Genomic DNA, 16,815 nt, shown 5'->3' on the forward strand with positions numbered 1-16,815 from the left:
AAATGCCTACTAACTCTACCATTACATTATATATTATCACTATCAGGCGGAAACCTTGTAGCCCATGTCCAAAACCATTACTGTTCGGCGAAGGTTTCAATAAACCTCTATTCCAATTGATCCAATTAGTTATTATTTAGTCACAAGCTCTTGTTAATAGCTTTTGCATGGTGTCAATATTTATAAAACCCACAGACACACTTAATAAAATGAGTAAATATAGGCTACTCTAATAGTAATCATTGCCTATAGTGTTTGTTCAGTAACAGTGGTAGTCCCTGGCTGTCTCCAGTTCTTTAGTATGCACTGGTAGACAATTCATTTTCAGGTCAGGATACCAATTTTATCCAATCAGGAGGAATCCTATACACGTCCAGTGTTGTGCAGTAACAAGTTACTAGTAATATAGTACTGTAATATTATTACTTTACCCAGTAATGAGTAAAGTAAGGTATTACTTTGTAAAAAAGAGCACATATTGATATTATTATATTACTCAGGATTTCTTGGCGACCTTTTGAAAACATTTCATTTAAAAGGTCAAGAGAGATTGCTGCTTTATTTTATAGACTTTTGGCTGATTGGTGACTCTTCTTTATATTATTATTCAAAACACTTGGATTCAGTTCTAAAAGAAGCTGGGGGGGGGGGGGGTGAAGTAATAGGCCTATGTAATATAAAATGAAACATAATATATTACTCTTGATTCCAAGTAAGTAATATAATACTTTTTAAATTACTCTCTTGAGTAATATTGCCCAACGCTGTAACACGTCATTGTATGATGAATAGCAAAAATTGCAGGTTTACAATAAAGGCTCAATGCATCACGATGCAATGCGTTGAGAACTCGAAGATCTGCTATTTATACAATTTTCTGGACATCTTATGAAATTGTTAGAAATGTTTGGGAAAGGCCTGTAATTATTTGAAAATCTTCACTTATGACATGTGCAAAGGGTTAAAGTGGTTAGAAGGCAATGGTAGCTTACTTCCTGTCATCCCCTCCTGTCAGAGACTATAGCACATTGATGTGGCTCTCCAACATGACTGAGGTTGTCCCCCAGTCTTCATTCAAGTATATAAATCATTCAATGAATTGTTATCTCTGCCAAGCCGGAATGGTCAGGGCCGGGGATTATGTTCTCTCACCCGTGTGTGTGTCTCTCTCTCTCTCTCTCTCGCTCTCTCGCTCTCTCGCTCTCTCTCTCTCTCTCTCTCTCTCTCTCTCTGTGTCTCTCTCTCTCTGTGTGTGTGTGTGTGTGTGTGTGTGTGTGTGTGTGTGTGTGTGTGTGTGTGTGTGTGTGTCTAATCTCAGGCACAGCCGGACCGATTGGTGTGAAATTTTGCACTCCCAGTAGGGAACTAGAACAGGCAGCTTCACGATTTGAACCTTGACCAATATCGTACATTCACAATACATTTTTCCTGGATTCCTCCTTGGTCCATGACGCAACTCCCCATATAGTAGTACACATTACCTCTGGAGTCATGTGATCAAAATGTCAATTTTCTTTCCGATTGGCTATATGATTGCAGGAGGGGACCGTTTTGCAAAAGATGCCACAAAACATCTGCAAAAATTCACACATTGAGGGGCCTCTAAATAACGCAGAGCCAAAAGCAATTTAATTTACACCCATAGGGAGTGCCTTGTAACATCACAGGTTTACAAGTGTAAAACAGTGGGTGAATTATATTTGTTTTGTCCAAGCTCCATCGTTTTTGTTATTTCCATAAGAGATGGGAAGCAGACGAGGGGGGGGGCAGGGGGAGCAAGGGAAGCGAGAGAAAGATATAGCAAATATATACATAGACAAACATACCTGATACTCAATACTTTTTCCTGTAATTGCTTTCACAAATTCGTGGCCGGGGCTTATTTCTTACCAAAAACCACATATATCATCCAATCATACCAAAATTGCAAACACATGTTGAGCGCACCTCCAAAACCCTAATTTACAAACGCGAACAATTGCACCAGCTGTCGAACAAACTATTTCATTTCATTCCTTGTCCTTGTCCTGACGGCTGCACACGATGACTGACAAAGCCCTGGGTAGGCAACCCAGCCTGGCGGGATTCTGCGCTTCAATGGTTCTAATTGTGCTATACAGAACTTGTAAGTGATCTAAAATAAACCCCTACGCTTCTTTATTAAGATTTATGTTCCATTACATTTTCTGCAGTTTGTAAATAAGGGATTCTTTTCTGTTAAAATTATTTATTTTTCCATTATGGTACGATTCAAAATAAATTGCCTTTTTGAAAGGAAATGCTCTACTATTTGACCTTGAGAAAAGTATTTCAGGATGCAAATCCCCAAATTACAGATCATCGTGACAGGGATACCCTTTCCATATGCTGTAACCACACTGCATGCATGCCTTATTGAAGTGGTAAAATATATATTACAGAATTACACGCTAATGTAGAGTGCCAGATGGACTCATTTAGAGGGTTGTACAACAAGGACAACATTCCAAAAACCAATATAAGACAGTACTTTAACCCGCACTGTTTGTATCTAGACCAGATGAGTCTGACTACAGTAGCCCTCCTGGAGGCAGCTCTAGCTGATGTCAGCCAGTGTGACCCAACTAACCAAAGCAAGGCATCACACATGGCTGCTTGCTTTTCCTGCAACTGCAGAATCAAAGTACTGGGGTTAAAATCTGCCTGCTGCCCTTTCTCCAAACTCTTATTTATTTATATCCACAGCCACACAGATGGCAGTAAATCAAATTCCTCTTTGAAATGACTTTAGAGGGCAAAGTGATCATTGCTTTTTTTGTCATGTTCCATGATTAGACTCCTACCGGAGGAGCTGGTCTGTATGATCTATGTCAGACATCCCTGAAAGAAGGCTTCACCACCTGGACAGAGACAAATATTACAGAAACGTATGATCCTATAGTATCCCTATTCTGGAGGGGTTTCTTTGTGGGTGTTTTGTGTTACACCTGGTGACCCCTAGGCTGGGTCGTAACAACCAGATGTGCGCCTATTTTCGTTGAATGTTCAACTATATGACATGCCGAGAATAGGGACACTAGGTTTAATGTATTTAATTACAGGTCCTAACAGAAGAAGTCCAGGATCCTGTGGAGTCATAAGGGCCATGGGGGCGTTGCAAGGGGGGAGTGGGAGTTACTATGTTTTGCTATATAGTTCATTAGTAATGAATACAGTAATTATTTTGTCTAGTTCTTGTAGCGCTACAGTGAGTAATTTATGCAGAAATATACAGTAGCCTATACTAGATTCTGACTGAACACTTACAGAATAAGGCACTGGGATACAGTTTCTTACAAAGATGGCATATAGTATTATTTCTTACTATGGTTAGAAATATGGAGTAGACATGGTTGGAGAGTTGTTTGCCAATGGCAAAAGGTTGAATAGAGGAGATTTAGACTATTCGTTATCCATCTAATGCTCTACCGTAACCTGTGAAACTCAGATTTTCTTCCTTGTATTTGGCCTAATACCTTTTACTGCACGGTTATTGTTTTCTCTAGTCACACACCAACGTATCCTATCCTCTTGTTCAAAGGATTTAGCATAGTTGGGCTCCTATCAGCTCAGGATCGAAAACAAACACATTAAACATCCAGTTGTATTGTGACCTCCAGCCGGTGAACAGGAAACCGCCCGACACAAGATGAGGGAGTGGGCTGTCGGCTGAACTGGCGATAAGCAGTCCTGCTCTGACTGGGCCAGGGGTGGTAACTGAATGAGAATCTCTTTGCCAGCCTGCTCGCCAGTCCAGCCACGCATAGCAGGAACACACACAGCCTTGCATGAACACTATACACTTGACTGAGGCATTGTTGTGTAGCTCTACTGTAACACAGCAGAAGCGAAAGCAGAAGATCATCACATACCAACTATCCTCACAGCAGTAGCCTGGCAGTGAGTCTTCACTTTCACAAAACAATTTGTCTTTTCTAGAAGACATTTCTTATCTAGCCTCCCTGATAGCTCTATCACCCTCCACCACCAGATTGCCAGTGGATCTGATTACTAGACTGTTACCTGCCCAGTGCCCAAAACAATATAGCTTCTTATATAGGCCTACATATAAAGACACAGACAGTCTGTGCATAAATTCTATCTCTGCTCTACAGCATTCAAAAATTAATTATAGGTGACTGGAGACAAACTGTAGACTTTAAATTTTGTTTTAGATTTTGAAGCCAGAAAGCCAGAATGTGTTGCAGATGTTTTGGGTCTGTTTCACATAACATTGTTGTGGATTGTTCTTGTATCTTTGCTCATTGTGTATATGCCAATAGAAAGATACCGTGTTGTATATCAATGATCTGTCGTGAAGAATGATATTTGACATCTGAAAATGGGGAAAAAAGAAAGCACGAAAAGCCTAAACTACTGTATGAATAATCAGAATTGTTCAATGATATACTTAAACCTGATCTATGAAGGGTGGCTGCTTACTTTGTGCATAATAATCCTGTCTGCAGATGATGGGAAGTTATTAAATTATCAAGGAGATAGTTTGCATAACGTCCTACTGTATGTCCTCTACTGATGATGTGGCTTGATTTGCAGTGAGAGACAATTTCCGTCCACCTTTACTCCTTAACTATAGTATTTAGTCCAGTTAACTTACAGTACAAAGTATGAGAGAGGAAAAGTTACCCAAGGAGTTTCATCAACAGTTACCTTAGTGCCAAAAGCCAATATCTGATCATAAATCCTATAATAGGAGGAACTCAGTGTTTTTAAGTATTTTCCTCTTGAAGATCCAAGAATTAGAAGCCATAGCTACTTGTCTGCATTGAATTCCACTGGGCAGTCCCGGCAGTGTGTGTCACTGGTCCATGCACTGGTCAACTTTCCAATAAATCATTGCCTGGCTGAATGGACCTCTTCTCCTCATGGCAACCAGCCAGTCAACATTCCAAGTCAACCTGTAAGTCTACATAGACGAGAAAAACATTTCCTACACTACTACTTAAAACTAGAGAAAAGGTGGTAAATAGTTACTGTTAACTGATGAGAGGTCTTGGCTTTCTATACGTATGTTGAACGTTAGCACAATCTGGTATTACTGTAAGATCATGTAGTCTTATACATTTAAAAGCATGCTGCATGACTAATCCCATCCAGTCACTACACCCTTGGGTAGAAATCACTGCAGGGGATATTGTCATATTGATGGCTAGCAGAGCAATGGAACACCAGTGTCAGTGTTTGTGACAATAGGTAAATTGCCAAAAATGCTGAGCAATAGATGCTTTCCTCTTTTTCCACGCACGCACGCACGCACGCGCGCGTGCGCACACACACACACACACACACACGCATGTTAACTTCCAAACTCAGTATATATATTTATGTTACAATTAATAACTTATTTATTTTAATGAAGAAAACATACATGCATGTATGCATGCGTGTGTGACTGTGTATGGCTGAACGGATAACAGTTGTGGTCCTATGTATTGTATTGTGGTGGAATATGGGATAATAACTTAGGGATAACATCATATCATTTAGTCTTCATGTCCTAAATATTTTAAATCTGCATGCGAAACTGTCTCACAATGGGGTGCTGGCTGCAGTTTCTCATGTCTATGGCAGTTTCCATCTGAAGCCATGTCTACAGCTTCCTCAGAAACTTCAGTTTCTTCTTCTCCCTACAGAGGGCGCTGTAACACAACTTTATGTTCTTAGGTTCAACCTCATGGATGACTGATTCTGTTGATGGCAAAAGCAATAGGTATTTACTATTTAACCACTTAAACCCTCTATTCTTAGTAAAAACTGACCCGAGTTTCAACTCCAGAATAGGGATGCTGGGGTTGAAGTGGTTATTATTAATGTCATGTCATAGTTATAACTTTTAATCATGTATACAATGCAGTGACCCCACCCCACCAATAGCATAGGAACCATAGAAATGTACCTCTATGTCTCCTTTTGTGAAAGTCTAGAACCAGATTATTTGCAAACTGCATACAGTTGTATAGCTAGCCACTGTCGAGAGATTGTATTTGTTCAGCAGAATAGTTCACAGAATGTAATGCCTTAGTTGTCAAGGTCAGAATGTACAATTTGTTACAGCGGGAAGTGTGATACTGACATGATATCCACATGATGCCAACTTGATTCCGACCCTGATACTGACACGCTACTGACACGATACTGACACGATACTGACATGCTACTGACATGCTACTGACACGCTACTGACACGATACTGACACGATACTGACATGATACTACCATACCACTGGTTCTTAATGTATCATTAGGCTACATTATGCAAAAACAATGATCTGCTCATGATTGTATTACATTAGGCCTATGAGTGAAAGAATGTCTTGGGTTCTTGGTTCAGGGCGTAGTGACTAACAGTGAGCAGGTATAATGGTCACGGGTCCCACGTGACCATTAAGGCCATAGCCACTTGCCCAAATGTGATGACCTCGTCACATTTGTGATGACAGCTATATGGTCGTTTTTAGCCCAAGGAGTGTTTTTCGTGCAAAACCAATGCTTGCAATGGATTCAGAATCATGAAACCCCCTAGTTTGACACGTCACATGCTACTTATAGCATAATGAAAATGTTTTCTTCTTCTTTTGGGCCACACACTTTTAGCTTAGGTTGACTGGCCTAAGCTCTGTGACGGGTGTGGGGTGTGTGGGGGGGGGGGGGGGTCGGGTCAAGTCTTTGGTTCATCATGCCCTTGCTGACATGCAGTCTCGGACCCAAAACTTTGAATACCATATAAGGCAAATGTTGATATAAATAACAACTGTTTCACATTCTGTAATTGTCTAGACTACTCGTAAATTAACTTAGTAATGCAGATGTTTAACAAAACATTTACTCTTGAGAGCATTCATTGTATGCTCTCAAGACCTCCTCAAGGACCACTGGTGGTCCCCAGACCACTGCTTGAAAACCAAGTGCTTTACAACTTCATGGCGTACTCCAGGTCAGCTTCCTGTCTATCTGACTCATACAGAGACATGATGCTGTACCCTGCCTTGCCCCTACCTACCTATGGCCTTCAACGCTTCCGCCCTGCTTCTCTCTCTACCAACATCCCACTCAGAGAAACTGTCACGGACATATTGGCGAGTCCTTGACTGGCTGTCCTCCAGGCCAGGTCTCCAAGTAGAGAGAGCGATACCCCAAAGCTGACGTGTCGTCGTCCCCCACCCCCCTGTCTCCAGACAGGATTTCCTGTGTCTGAGGGAGGGGTTTGGGTCTCAGGAACCCCGCCCCATCTCTGAGACCTGGGACTGGAACTGAGGAAGCCTGCATGGGATGCCGTGCTCACCATTCTGGGTGTACAGTACACTAGCTGGTCATCACCACCATGTGATTTCCTGCTCTTATTGTTTAACATGAGGAGGAAGGATGAGCCATCGCAATCGCAACATACAGTCACAGTCACAGTCACTGTCGGAAACCTATGTCCAAAACAGTGTTTTTTATTTTATTAACTTAAAACATTTTAAAATAGTGGAAAGTAGCTGGTGACAAAACACACACAAAAAAGTGGAAATATGGAGATATGAGGTTTCCACCTGACAGCAGCTATACAGCCATTTCTAAAGCCCACTCACCAATGAGTTGCAACTCCTTGCAACATGCAACTACTTGCAACCATTATCCCCAATGGCAGCTGCAGGGAGTTTCATTGGTGCGGTTAATACTGTTTTGTTTCAAGGAGTTGCGACTAATTGCATTGGTACGGTTTGGCCTTAATGATATGAATATTTCTAAAGATTTGTAGGGTGGCATCTACTACAGTAGTAAACTTTTCCTGTGGCAATTCTTTGCAATTGCAATACTTTGTACAAACTGTATGTTATACTTTCAGAGATGCTTGGTGATCAACCATATCAACAGTAACTACGTCAAAGTTGTGCCCTTACTCTGATGAAGAAAGTACTTTGTGATGGTGAAAAAGAAGAGGCTCTTAAAACAAAACAAAATCAAGAGTAAAAAGAAACATGTCGGTAAATCATATGCATATGATTTACGAGCATATGATGCATATATTCTATCTGGTTCAGTTCTGTTTTTCTATTTTACTAGAATTAGGCCATTATTTTAAGGTGACGATATGCAAATTCAATCTAACTTACTGCTCCAAAACATTTTAAAACTCATTAAAATTAAACTAACTTTGTTTTGACCTTAGTTTTCTTTTCATCTTTAAATATAATAGCAAACATTGCAGAACTACAAGCTAACAATGCATCGCAGTGCATTGTGAGCTCGTCGATCTACTATCGCTTTTATTTTAGCCTGACACTTCTGTATGAAAGAAATAGGGTGTTATGTGGTTAATCAAACTAATCAATGTTGTTAAATATTATCGAATGTTTTGCATAGATTAGTTTATCCAAAAAATAAAAAACAATAAAAAATGACTAAATGAACCCAACAAAAAAGGGAATTGATAAAGAAAAAGAAAAGAATCGCCTACTTAGTACTGTCATAAGACATGCAAGACAAAAATTTAATATTTTCAATTCCTTTTGCACTTAATAAAGGCTTGATGGGGATCCAATAATATCTGCTCAGAAGCTTTCCTTGGAGATGGCCGGCCCAGCATTCCAGTCCCAACAGGTCAGAGGATGAGCATTTCCTGGATAGGATGAGCCAGTGGTTCAGTGTAGTCACCAGGAGCAGGTGGACACAAAGACAGAGACAGGAGCAGATCTGTCGATGCAGGGGGCTCTGAGCTGAGTAATCCAACTCCTCTACTCCCTCATTCCCCGTCTGAACCAGCTGTGGGAAATCTCCCTCCTCTATCCTACCTCTAGCTCTGGTACTGGAAACAATTATGGCATTTTAAAGGATTACTCCATTCAAACCAGAGCTCTAATACAGTAGTTAATTCTTCTGTGCTGTAGCATCCATCTGCAGGGTCTCTATTTGAAATCTCACTAATTTTCCCCTTCAGTTTGTCGGGATAGAGAGGTTCCGGACACTTTCAGCATCTTTTAAATGTCTAATCAAGATAATCTCCAGGGAAAAGAGATTACAAAGAGTTATCTGAGTTAGCATTAACCAAATGCCACAGTGGGGATTCTTTGAAGCACTGGTGATTAGCACTACGATTCAGACTGTTCATAATGCAAGGAGTTGTTCATTTCCTGGATGGCTCTCAATATCCCCCTCGTTCTTCAACAGATAACAGCCGCTGGCTCTGGGAAACAAAACTAGAACAATGTTCCTTTTGTCCTTCAGGCTACGATAGAGTAAACTGTACTTTGCCCACTGAAGGAAAGATCAATCGTACTGAAAGTTTGAGCAAAGGACGTCCGAGAAGAATCGTCAGTGCTGAGTTGAAGCATTCAAGCCCACAAGGTAATGGCACTGCGGGTTCTCAGGGTGATTCACTGAGGAGAGAGAATCACCCCCCACATCACTGATCTGAAAGAGAAGAAAGACCCATGCACGGGCCCTTTCAATTTGTCTGGGCTTTATACTAGCCGACTGCATTTGCCACCCTTCGTCATCACCAAGGATGGAGGTCAATGAGTCATTCCCTTTCAAGAGGTGAATGAAATTCAGCACATCATTTGTAGGGGAGTAAAAACCATGTTATGAGCAATACACTTAGTTGCAATGAATCCCATTTCACGGGTAATAGGAATGTCCAAGTTGGGGGTCCTGTAATCTGAGTTCCCAGAAGTTTTCGCCAGCTCCCGCATTACAAGGGTCCTGTGTCAGCAGTTCCAGCTTAGACAGGCACTAACCGGATGGTCTGCTACAAGCAGACAAGCAGTTACACGGAATTTGGTAAAACATTTGTCTTCAACTGTCTTTTTGTTCACATTGACTTGAACTGACTGATTTTCTTCTATAGGAGTCTGAATGAGCCTGATCCTTTGCTATGGCAGCGGTGGCCGAATGGATTGCGGAGCGGTCTTGATACCGGAAGGTCGCCAGTTCGAATCAGCGGTCCGACACGTTAAAATGACCACCGCTGAAGTGCCCTTGAACAAGGCATTGAACCACTACGATGAAATGTTCTATGAGCAGGGCCTGGCTGGAAACAAGTTATTGAGCTTAGCCCAGATACCCTGGGTAAATATAGTAATCATTTCAGACATGAGGAGAGGATAGGACTGGAGTGTTGCCCCTTCTTTTTGGAGGTCACTAAACGGTATACCATGGGTCAGCAAGAGCTGCTGTACACATACATATCCGCAAAGCTGGACATGTAAATACAGACCGACACTCGCATATAATGCTTGCATGCACACAAGCGAGATTGGGAGGCAAAATCCAATCAAATAAAGTGTTTGCTATGACTATGTTTGTCCCAAGGATATTGTCTGTATAAAAGAAAGCAGTAGCCAGACAGCCATCAAATTGCCCTCTGGAGAAATTGTTTCACAAATCCTTGTGGCTAAATTGGAACAAACATGCAGCACTTTGACAAACTCCAGCTATGCAAGGATCCAGCCACAAATTGCTGCTACCAAAACTTCATGTCTGTGAGGTTAACCAGGCTTCTTGAGACAGAGTTATTTCTGATGCTCTTAAGCTCTGTGATGAGCACTAAATCACACTGTGGCATCCCACGTCAAACCCTACCATTGCATTGCAAGGAACCTGCGCAATATGCACGTCAAGGGCAACAGGCTGTGATAGACATAAATGTTATCGACTGTATAAATGCCCCCCTCTGGCACTGTCTGTTCTTTGGATTACTTTATTTTTTTTTAGATTTATTTTTGGGCTTTTATGTGACATGGAGCAAAGGTTGTCGGGATCTGGATTCGAACCCGCGACACGCTGTCAGGCTGACATTGCAGCCTAGGGTGGCCGGACCACCACACTGGTGGCCGGGGCCTGTTCTTATAGACTCCGGTGCACATGGACCAGGGGTCATCACCATGCTGGTCTGGTGCACATGGACCAGGGGTCATCACCATGCTGGTCTGTGCTGTATCTGTGCTGTATTTTTCTTGCCAGGGACGGTCAATAAACACGAACAACATACACGGTGTATGTGTTCTAACTTCTTACTGACTTGATACTGACCATGACACTGATGTGATTCTGACTTGATACTAACATAATACTGACCACCCTAACGTGCCATAATGTCTATTCAATGAGCTGCATTTGAATTCAATTTGTGTCCTTTCTTAATGTCACGGTATACTCATACTGGCTATCGCGTGTTTGGGAATTAGATAATTTGGCGATGGAAGTCAGTTGCTTACTTGAACAAAATACGAAAAGTATAATGAAAGAAGAAATATATACCACGGACACAGACAAGTATTGTCTAAGACAAGTATTTAATTTTTTTTGTCTCTTAGGTTTTTGTGTCCCTCGTGTAACTTCTGTTTTGAGTGTCTGCCGAAACTGGGTGGTCTGGGTTTGATCCCCGGCTGGGTCATACCAAAGTAAAAATGTGAACCAAATAATGCCTCCCTGCTTGGCACTCATTATCAAGAGTTGGATTGGGGGTTAAATCAACTAGAAATGATTCCTGAGTGTGGCACGGCTGTGGCTCACCGCTCCAAGAGATGGGTCAAATGTGGAGAAAAAAAATCACACCCGTGTGAAGTGAGGGGTACTCTTATCATCGTACATCATCATGACGTAAAATAGACCCTGCTTATTTGCTCAGACACTGATTCTCCATTTCATTATCAATGGGAATTTAATGTTTGACAAAGACATTTGTGGATGGTAACTAAAAGCATGGATGTAAGAGGGGCTAGCCACTAGCACCCCTCAAAAATCTCGCATACAGCAATGGATGTGACAAATAATAGGACATTAACCTTTTTTGAGTGGTGCAAACCACTCCAACAACCAGCTTTGTTTGTACCCGTGTATGTGTACCTGTACGTGGGGCCACGTACAGATGAGCACGGTTGCTATGGTTAGTGTGTGACGTCACTGCACCACTCAGTTCACACGGGTGTGATTTTTTTGACCTCCTGTGTTCAGTGTCAACTGTTAAGATCATACCAATATCATACCATTTGGGGTGCTTCTGCCAAGCAGCAGCAAGGTGTCTGACCTGACTGAGCAAAATGAAGAAGAGAGAGCTTGGATCCAGAGCTCCCAGCTTGAGCTGTTCAGGAGCAGGGTGCCATCTGTGAAGCCCTGCTTGCCCTCAAAGAGCTCCCGAGAGCAGGGTGTGGCTTCATAGGAGGCATGGAGGAATTCAGACTACAAACTGTAATCACGGACTGTTCCCCATCCTCAACAGTGAGCACATTTTCTTCAGACCATGGTCACCATCCTTTGGGAAGCACTCTGGCTAGTTACTGTAATTTTGTTGCGCCAATAACGTTGTGGGTGAAACCATACTTGTGACGTATGCAGGGGAGTGACAGGCAGCAAATGGTCAGGCTGACTGGGAATGGAACTGGGGACTCGCTGTCAGGCACTAGAGCCTGTGTCATATGCTGCTTACTGGGTGTGCCAATAGGGGGGGGGGGGGGGGGGTGAGATACTTAAACTCCTTCACCTGGGGTAATGTCTCATTCCCTACTTGTCTCATTCCCTACAGATTTGGAGATGCTGATCCTCATCCCGCCTACTCGACTGCGAACCGGTCCAGTGAGAGCTGAAGGTCTTGGACCGATGGTGCCATCAGGACCACATCTGCAAAAAGCAGTGATGCAACCCTTAGCTCACCAAGCTGTCCATGAAAATGACAAACAGGATAGGTGACAATGCGCAGCCCCCCCGGAAACGAATCTGACATACTCCCGAGCCCACGGACACAGCTCTCGCTTTGGGTGTACAGAGATTGGATGGCCCTCAACAGGGTTCACCCCATACTCCCGCAGCACCTCCCACAGAACCTCCCGGGGGCAAGTCCACAAAACACATGTAGACCGGATATGCATACTCCCAGTCCCAGGCCTTCTCCAGGATCCCTGCGAGAGTATAGATCTGGTCAGTTGTTCCACGGCCAGGACGGAATCCACATTGCTCCTCTGAGTCTTGACTATCGGCCGGACCCTTCTTTCCAGTACCTTGGCGTAAACTTTCCCAGGGAGGCTGAGTAATGTGATACCTCTGTAATTGGCACACACCCTCTGAGCTGAGCTGACCTCTGAGACCTGAGCGAGAAGGCAAAGCTCTCTGTCTACCGAGCAATCTTCGTTCTTACTCTCACCTATGGTCATGAAGTGTGTCATGAAGTATTTATTAACAGTTTGCAGAATTACAGTACATTTCAAGCACAACTCAATACAAAAACTGTTAACTGTGAGTGGACGACACCATAAAGCATTACACTTGCTTACAAGAGGGTCCACCGTTTTCAATTCATAACATTTAGAGACATACAAATATACACTTCTGGTTCGGGCATCTGGTTAGGATGCCTCTCAAGCGTCTCCCTAGGGAGGAGATCCCGGCGTAGACCAAGGATGGAGGGATTACATCGACTCACTTGCCTTGGAACGCCTCGGGATCCCCCAAGAGGAAGTTACTAATGTTGCTCTTGGAGAGGGACGTCTGGAGCTCTCTAGTGAAGCTGTTGCCCCCGCAACCCAACTACGGATAAGCGGTTGACGATGGATGGATATATATTTGATAATCGGTTATAAAAAAATAATCGAATTTAAAATCAAATCTGTTGTCTGAAGGTTTACAATCATTTTTTTGGTTGTACAACAGTATAAATTAGCATTAACAGTGAACATACGGCAGCCCTGATCTTAAAAGAGCATTTATGTCTGAAACCTGCAGAGGACAACTCTCACACTCAGCAGCGCCTGCGGCACTTTAAAGCATTTACTGCACACTTATCCCGTATAAACTATGCATGCAAGTGATGAGCATGCAATGTGTTTAGACTGCCCCCTTTTACAGTATACTATAGAGCATGTACTGTAAAACAAGTGTTTTTTTTAATGCAGGCCTGGGGCACATAAGGCCTACATTATAGGACTGTGAGGCAATAAGGGTAATTGACACATTGAAAACAGCCGATCTACAAGCTCACACCACGTCACGCTGCGACACATTGCAAGCTTGGAGATCAGCTGTTTTCAGTCCACATATATAATGGGCTAGTGTAGTGGAAAGTGCTAGCCTAGTGGAAACCACACAGAAGCTATAAACGGCATCTGTGGTAATTGCACTACGAGACACACCCATGCTTCCCCTGCTGCTCTCCCCAGTTTGTAAACTACAGCTGGGTGCCTCGTTCAGCCAAGTGTGCCATTTATTTGTCCCAGTTACCCCACCCTGCACGGAGTGTGGCACAGCCTACCACGCAACATATGCAGCAAAGTACAAGTTGTTTTTCAGTCAAAATATTTATTCAATACATTTGAAAAAATACTAGGCAATATAAATATTACAAAATGGAATACTCTTTGTTTTTTTGTCAATATAATTGAAGACTTAACACTGTTACCCTGGCAGTAAGGAGATTATAACATGGAAATTGACAGATTTGAGATGGTAGAGCTGTTACAGTATGTCATTCTACAGTTGTAGTGTTAAATACATGCAAATATGAAATCATAAACATATTAAGAAAAGGAGGAACCATCTGGGGTTGGGGTGGGAAAAAAAATGAAATATGTCATGATACTGATATTTGATTTTTTTATGAATATGGGCCCAGAATACTTGCAGTAAGGCTTTCACAACATTTAACGATTAATTTCTATAACTGTGCAGATGACGATAGTACAGAAAATCTGTACACTTCAGATTTGGTGTGTATTTCATTACCGCCATAGCCATCGTGGAGGTACCCTTGATGCTTGCATACGTAAATACTGTAGCAATTATATTTGGACATGATGCATGCACATGTACTGTACCCAGCAATGCATTCATACTGCAAAGGTTACTGCAGTCTGTTCCTTCTATGCAAACATGTTAATTTGTATATGAAAACGTACATTTCTGATACAAAATCAAATCTGATAAATCAGAATTTCCCATTTCAGTGTATGCACATATTTCCACACACTTGTGTGACGTTCCATGCTAATGGCACACGGATAGCCGGATGTGATAGTTTCCCATATAGAGATCAAGTATCTGATTACTTGCGTCCTGAAAATTCTTGTTCTTGGTCAAGATGACCAACCAGTACACTTACTCAATTACTGTGTTATCAAAAATAATTAGCTTGTTCTCTTGAGTAGAGATTGGTTGGCATATTACCAAGCAAAACATGTCTCTTGCTGTATAGACTGCCAGATATCTCCTTTTGCATTGCGACAGCTAAGACGAAAAATACATTAGAATTTCCCTTGGGGGTGGAGCAATTGCATATATTATATGCAATATAATAGATATAGAATATAGATATTCTATGGTAGCTAAGGCTGTATGTTCTGAAGGCCACGATGAAAGTCACCACCTGTTACGATATATACTAAGTATGCGTGATGCATTTTGAATCAGTCAAAACAAGTTCAGAGTAGACCTGAATTGTTAATCATTGCATATATTGTTCCTGTAGTACATGTAGATTTTGGTTCAGCTTGGTTCTGCTCTCCAGACAGAACAATGTGTACTTTGCAGCAAGAGGACTTAAAGGACACTGAAATAGTTCTGTCATCGCTTGCAAATAACTGCCCATTACCACAGACAGTCTTTTTCTTCACTACCAAACCCATGTTTTATGAGTATGGAGCAAACCTGTGTGTGTGTGTGTGTGGTAAATAAAATGGTAAATGGTGCATTTATATAGCGCCTTTATCCAAGGCGCTTTACATAGATTGTGCATTACATTCACCCATTCACACACACATTCATACACCGATTGCAGCGGAAGCCATGCAAGGTACCAACCAGCACATCGGGAGCAATTTGGGGTTCAGTGTCTTGCCCAAGGACACTTCGACATGTAGACAGGAGGAGCCGGGATTCGAACCGCCGACCCATGGATCATTGGACGACCTGCTCTACCTCCTGAGCCACAGTCGCCCTGTGTGTGTGTGTGTGTGTGTTTTCCCAATAAGGCTAGCAAGAAGCCAGGACAACAAAGGCCTGGGTTTTGCGAGCGTGCAAGCCTGTCTTTACCATCCATCTTCCAGCAAATGCCCACAAGTTTTTGTTTTGTTTTGTTTGGTAAGAGATTCACAGTTGTCGATCAAATGAGATTGATTCAGAATCATTCTTTCTGTTTTGGTTATTTGTCTCCTATGTTTTATACACCGTACAGCTTTACTGTATGTAATAAACCTTTCTCACAATGTAAGACTGAGATGAGATGAGAAGCAGGAAGTCACCAAACACGTCGTCTGCTTTTCTTTGGTTGGGGGAACGCATCCTGTGAGAAACACTGATATACATTCAACACCCTCAGATAAGAGCGAAGAGGAAGAATTCATCCAGAATCACATCTCCTTCTGTGTCCAATTGCACTTGTTGTTGACGAGAGCTCTTGTTTCAGCACTTGGTTGTAACCGAGTCCTTGCTCATCGCTCTTTGGTCAATCTTGGCAACCAGAAATCTGAGCGAGTCGCCAGAAGATCGAATGAGCTCTCTCCCACTGTGGTGGATGGAAGAGAGGGACAGAGAGAGAGAAGAAAAGAGATGACAGCTTAATAACAAGGAGAGAAGATCAAATTAGTGTCTGCGTGCAATGGCCATTTCTCTGGCCCCAGAGCTGTCTCAACCCACTACTTACACGTGGTATTCCATGCCAACGAGGCTGATGCCATTAACGGCCAGGATTCGGTCGCCAAGTCTCAGCTTCCGACACTGAGCAGCGGGGCTGTTGGGCACCACTGACTTGATATAAATGCCACTCATCTTCAGAGGGGTTTTCTGCATCGAGTGAAACGTACAGGTGAC

The 16,815-nt window shown here is 42.4% G+C and overlaps 1 protein-coding gene across 1 annotated transcript in view; it reads right to left on the reverse strand.

The window, feature by feature from the left end:
• Positions 1-14,296: 14,296 nt before the first annotated feature.
• radil2a (Ras association and DIL domains 2a) overlaps positions 14,297-16,815 on the reverse strand; it is a 30,232-nt gene continuing 27,713 nt past the window's right edge. The window contains exons 15-16 of the mRNA XM_079520632.1: positions 16,649-16,788; positions 14,297-16,510 (exon numbers count right to left, since the gene is read on the reverse strand). Of these exons, the coding sequence (XP_079376758.1) occupies positions 16,408-16,510; positions 16,649-16,788 (243 nt within the window). The 3' untranslated portion in view covers positions 14,297-16,407. The remainder of the gene's footprint in view (positions 16,511-16,648; positions 16,789-16,815) is intronic.

Source organism: Electrona antarctica (genome assembly GCF_951216825.1).
Source record: "Electrona antarctica genome assembly, chromosome: 14".
NCBI lineage: Eukaryota > Metazoa > Chordata > Actinopteri > Myctophiformes > Myctophidae > Electrona > Electrona antarctica.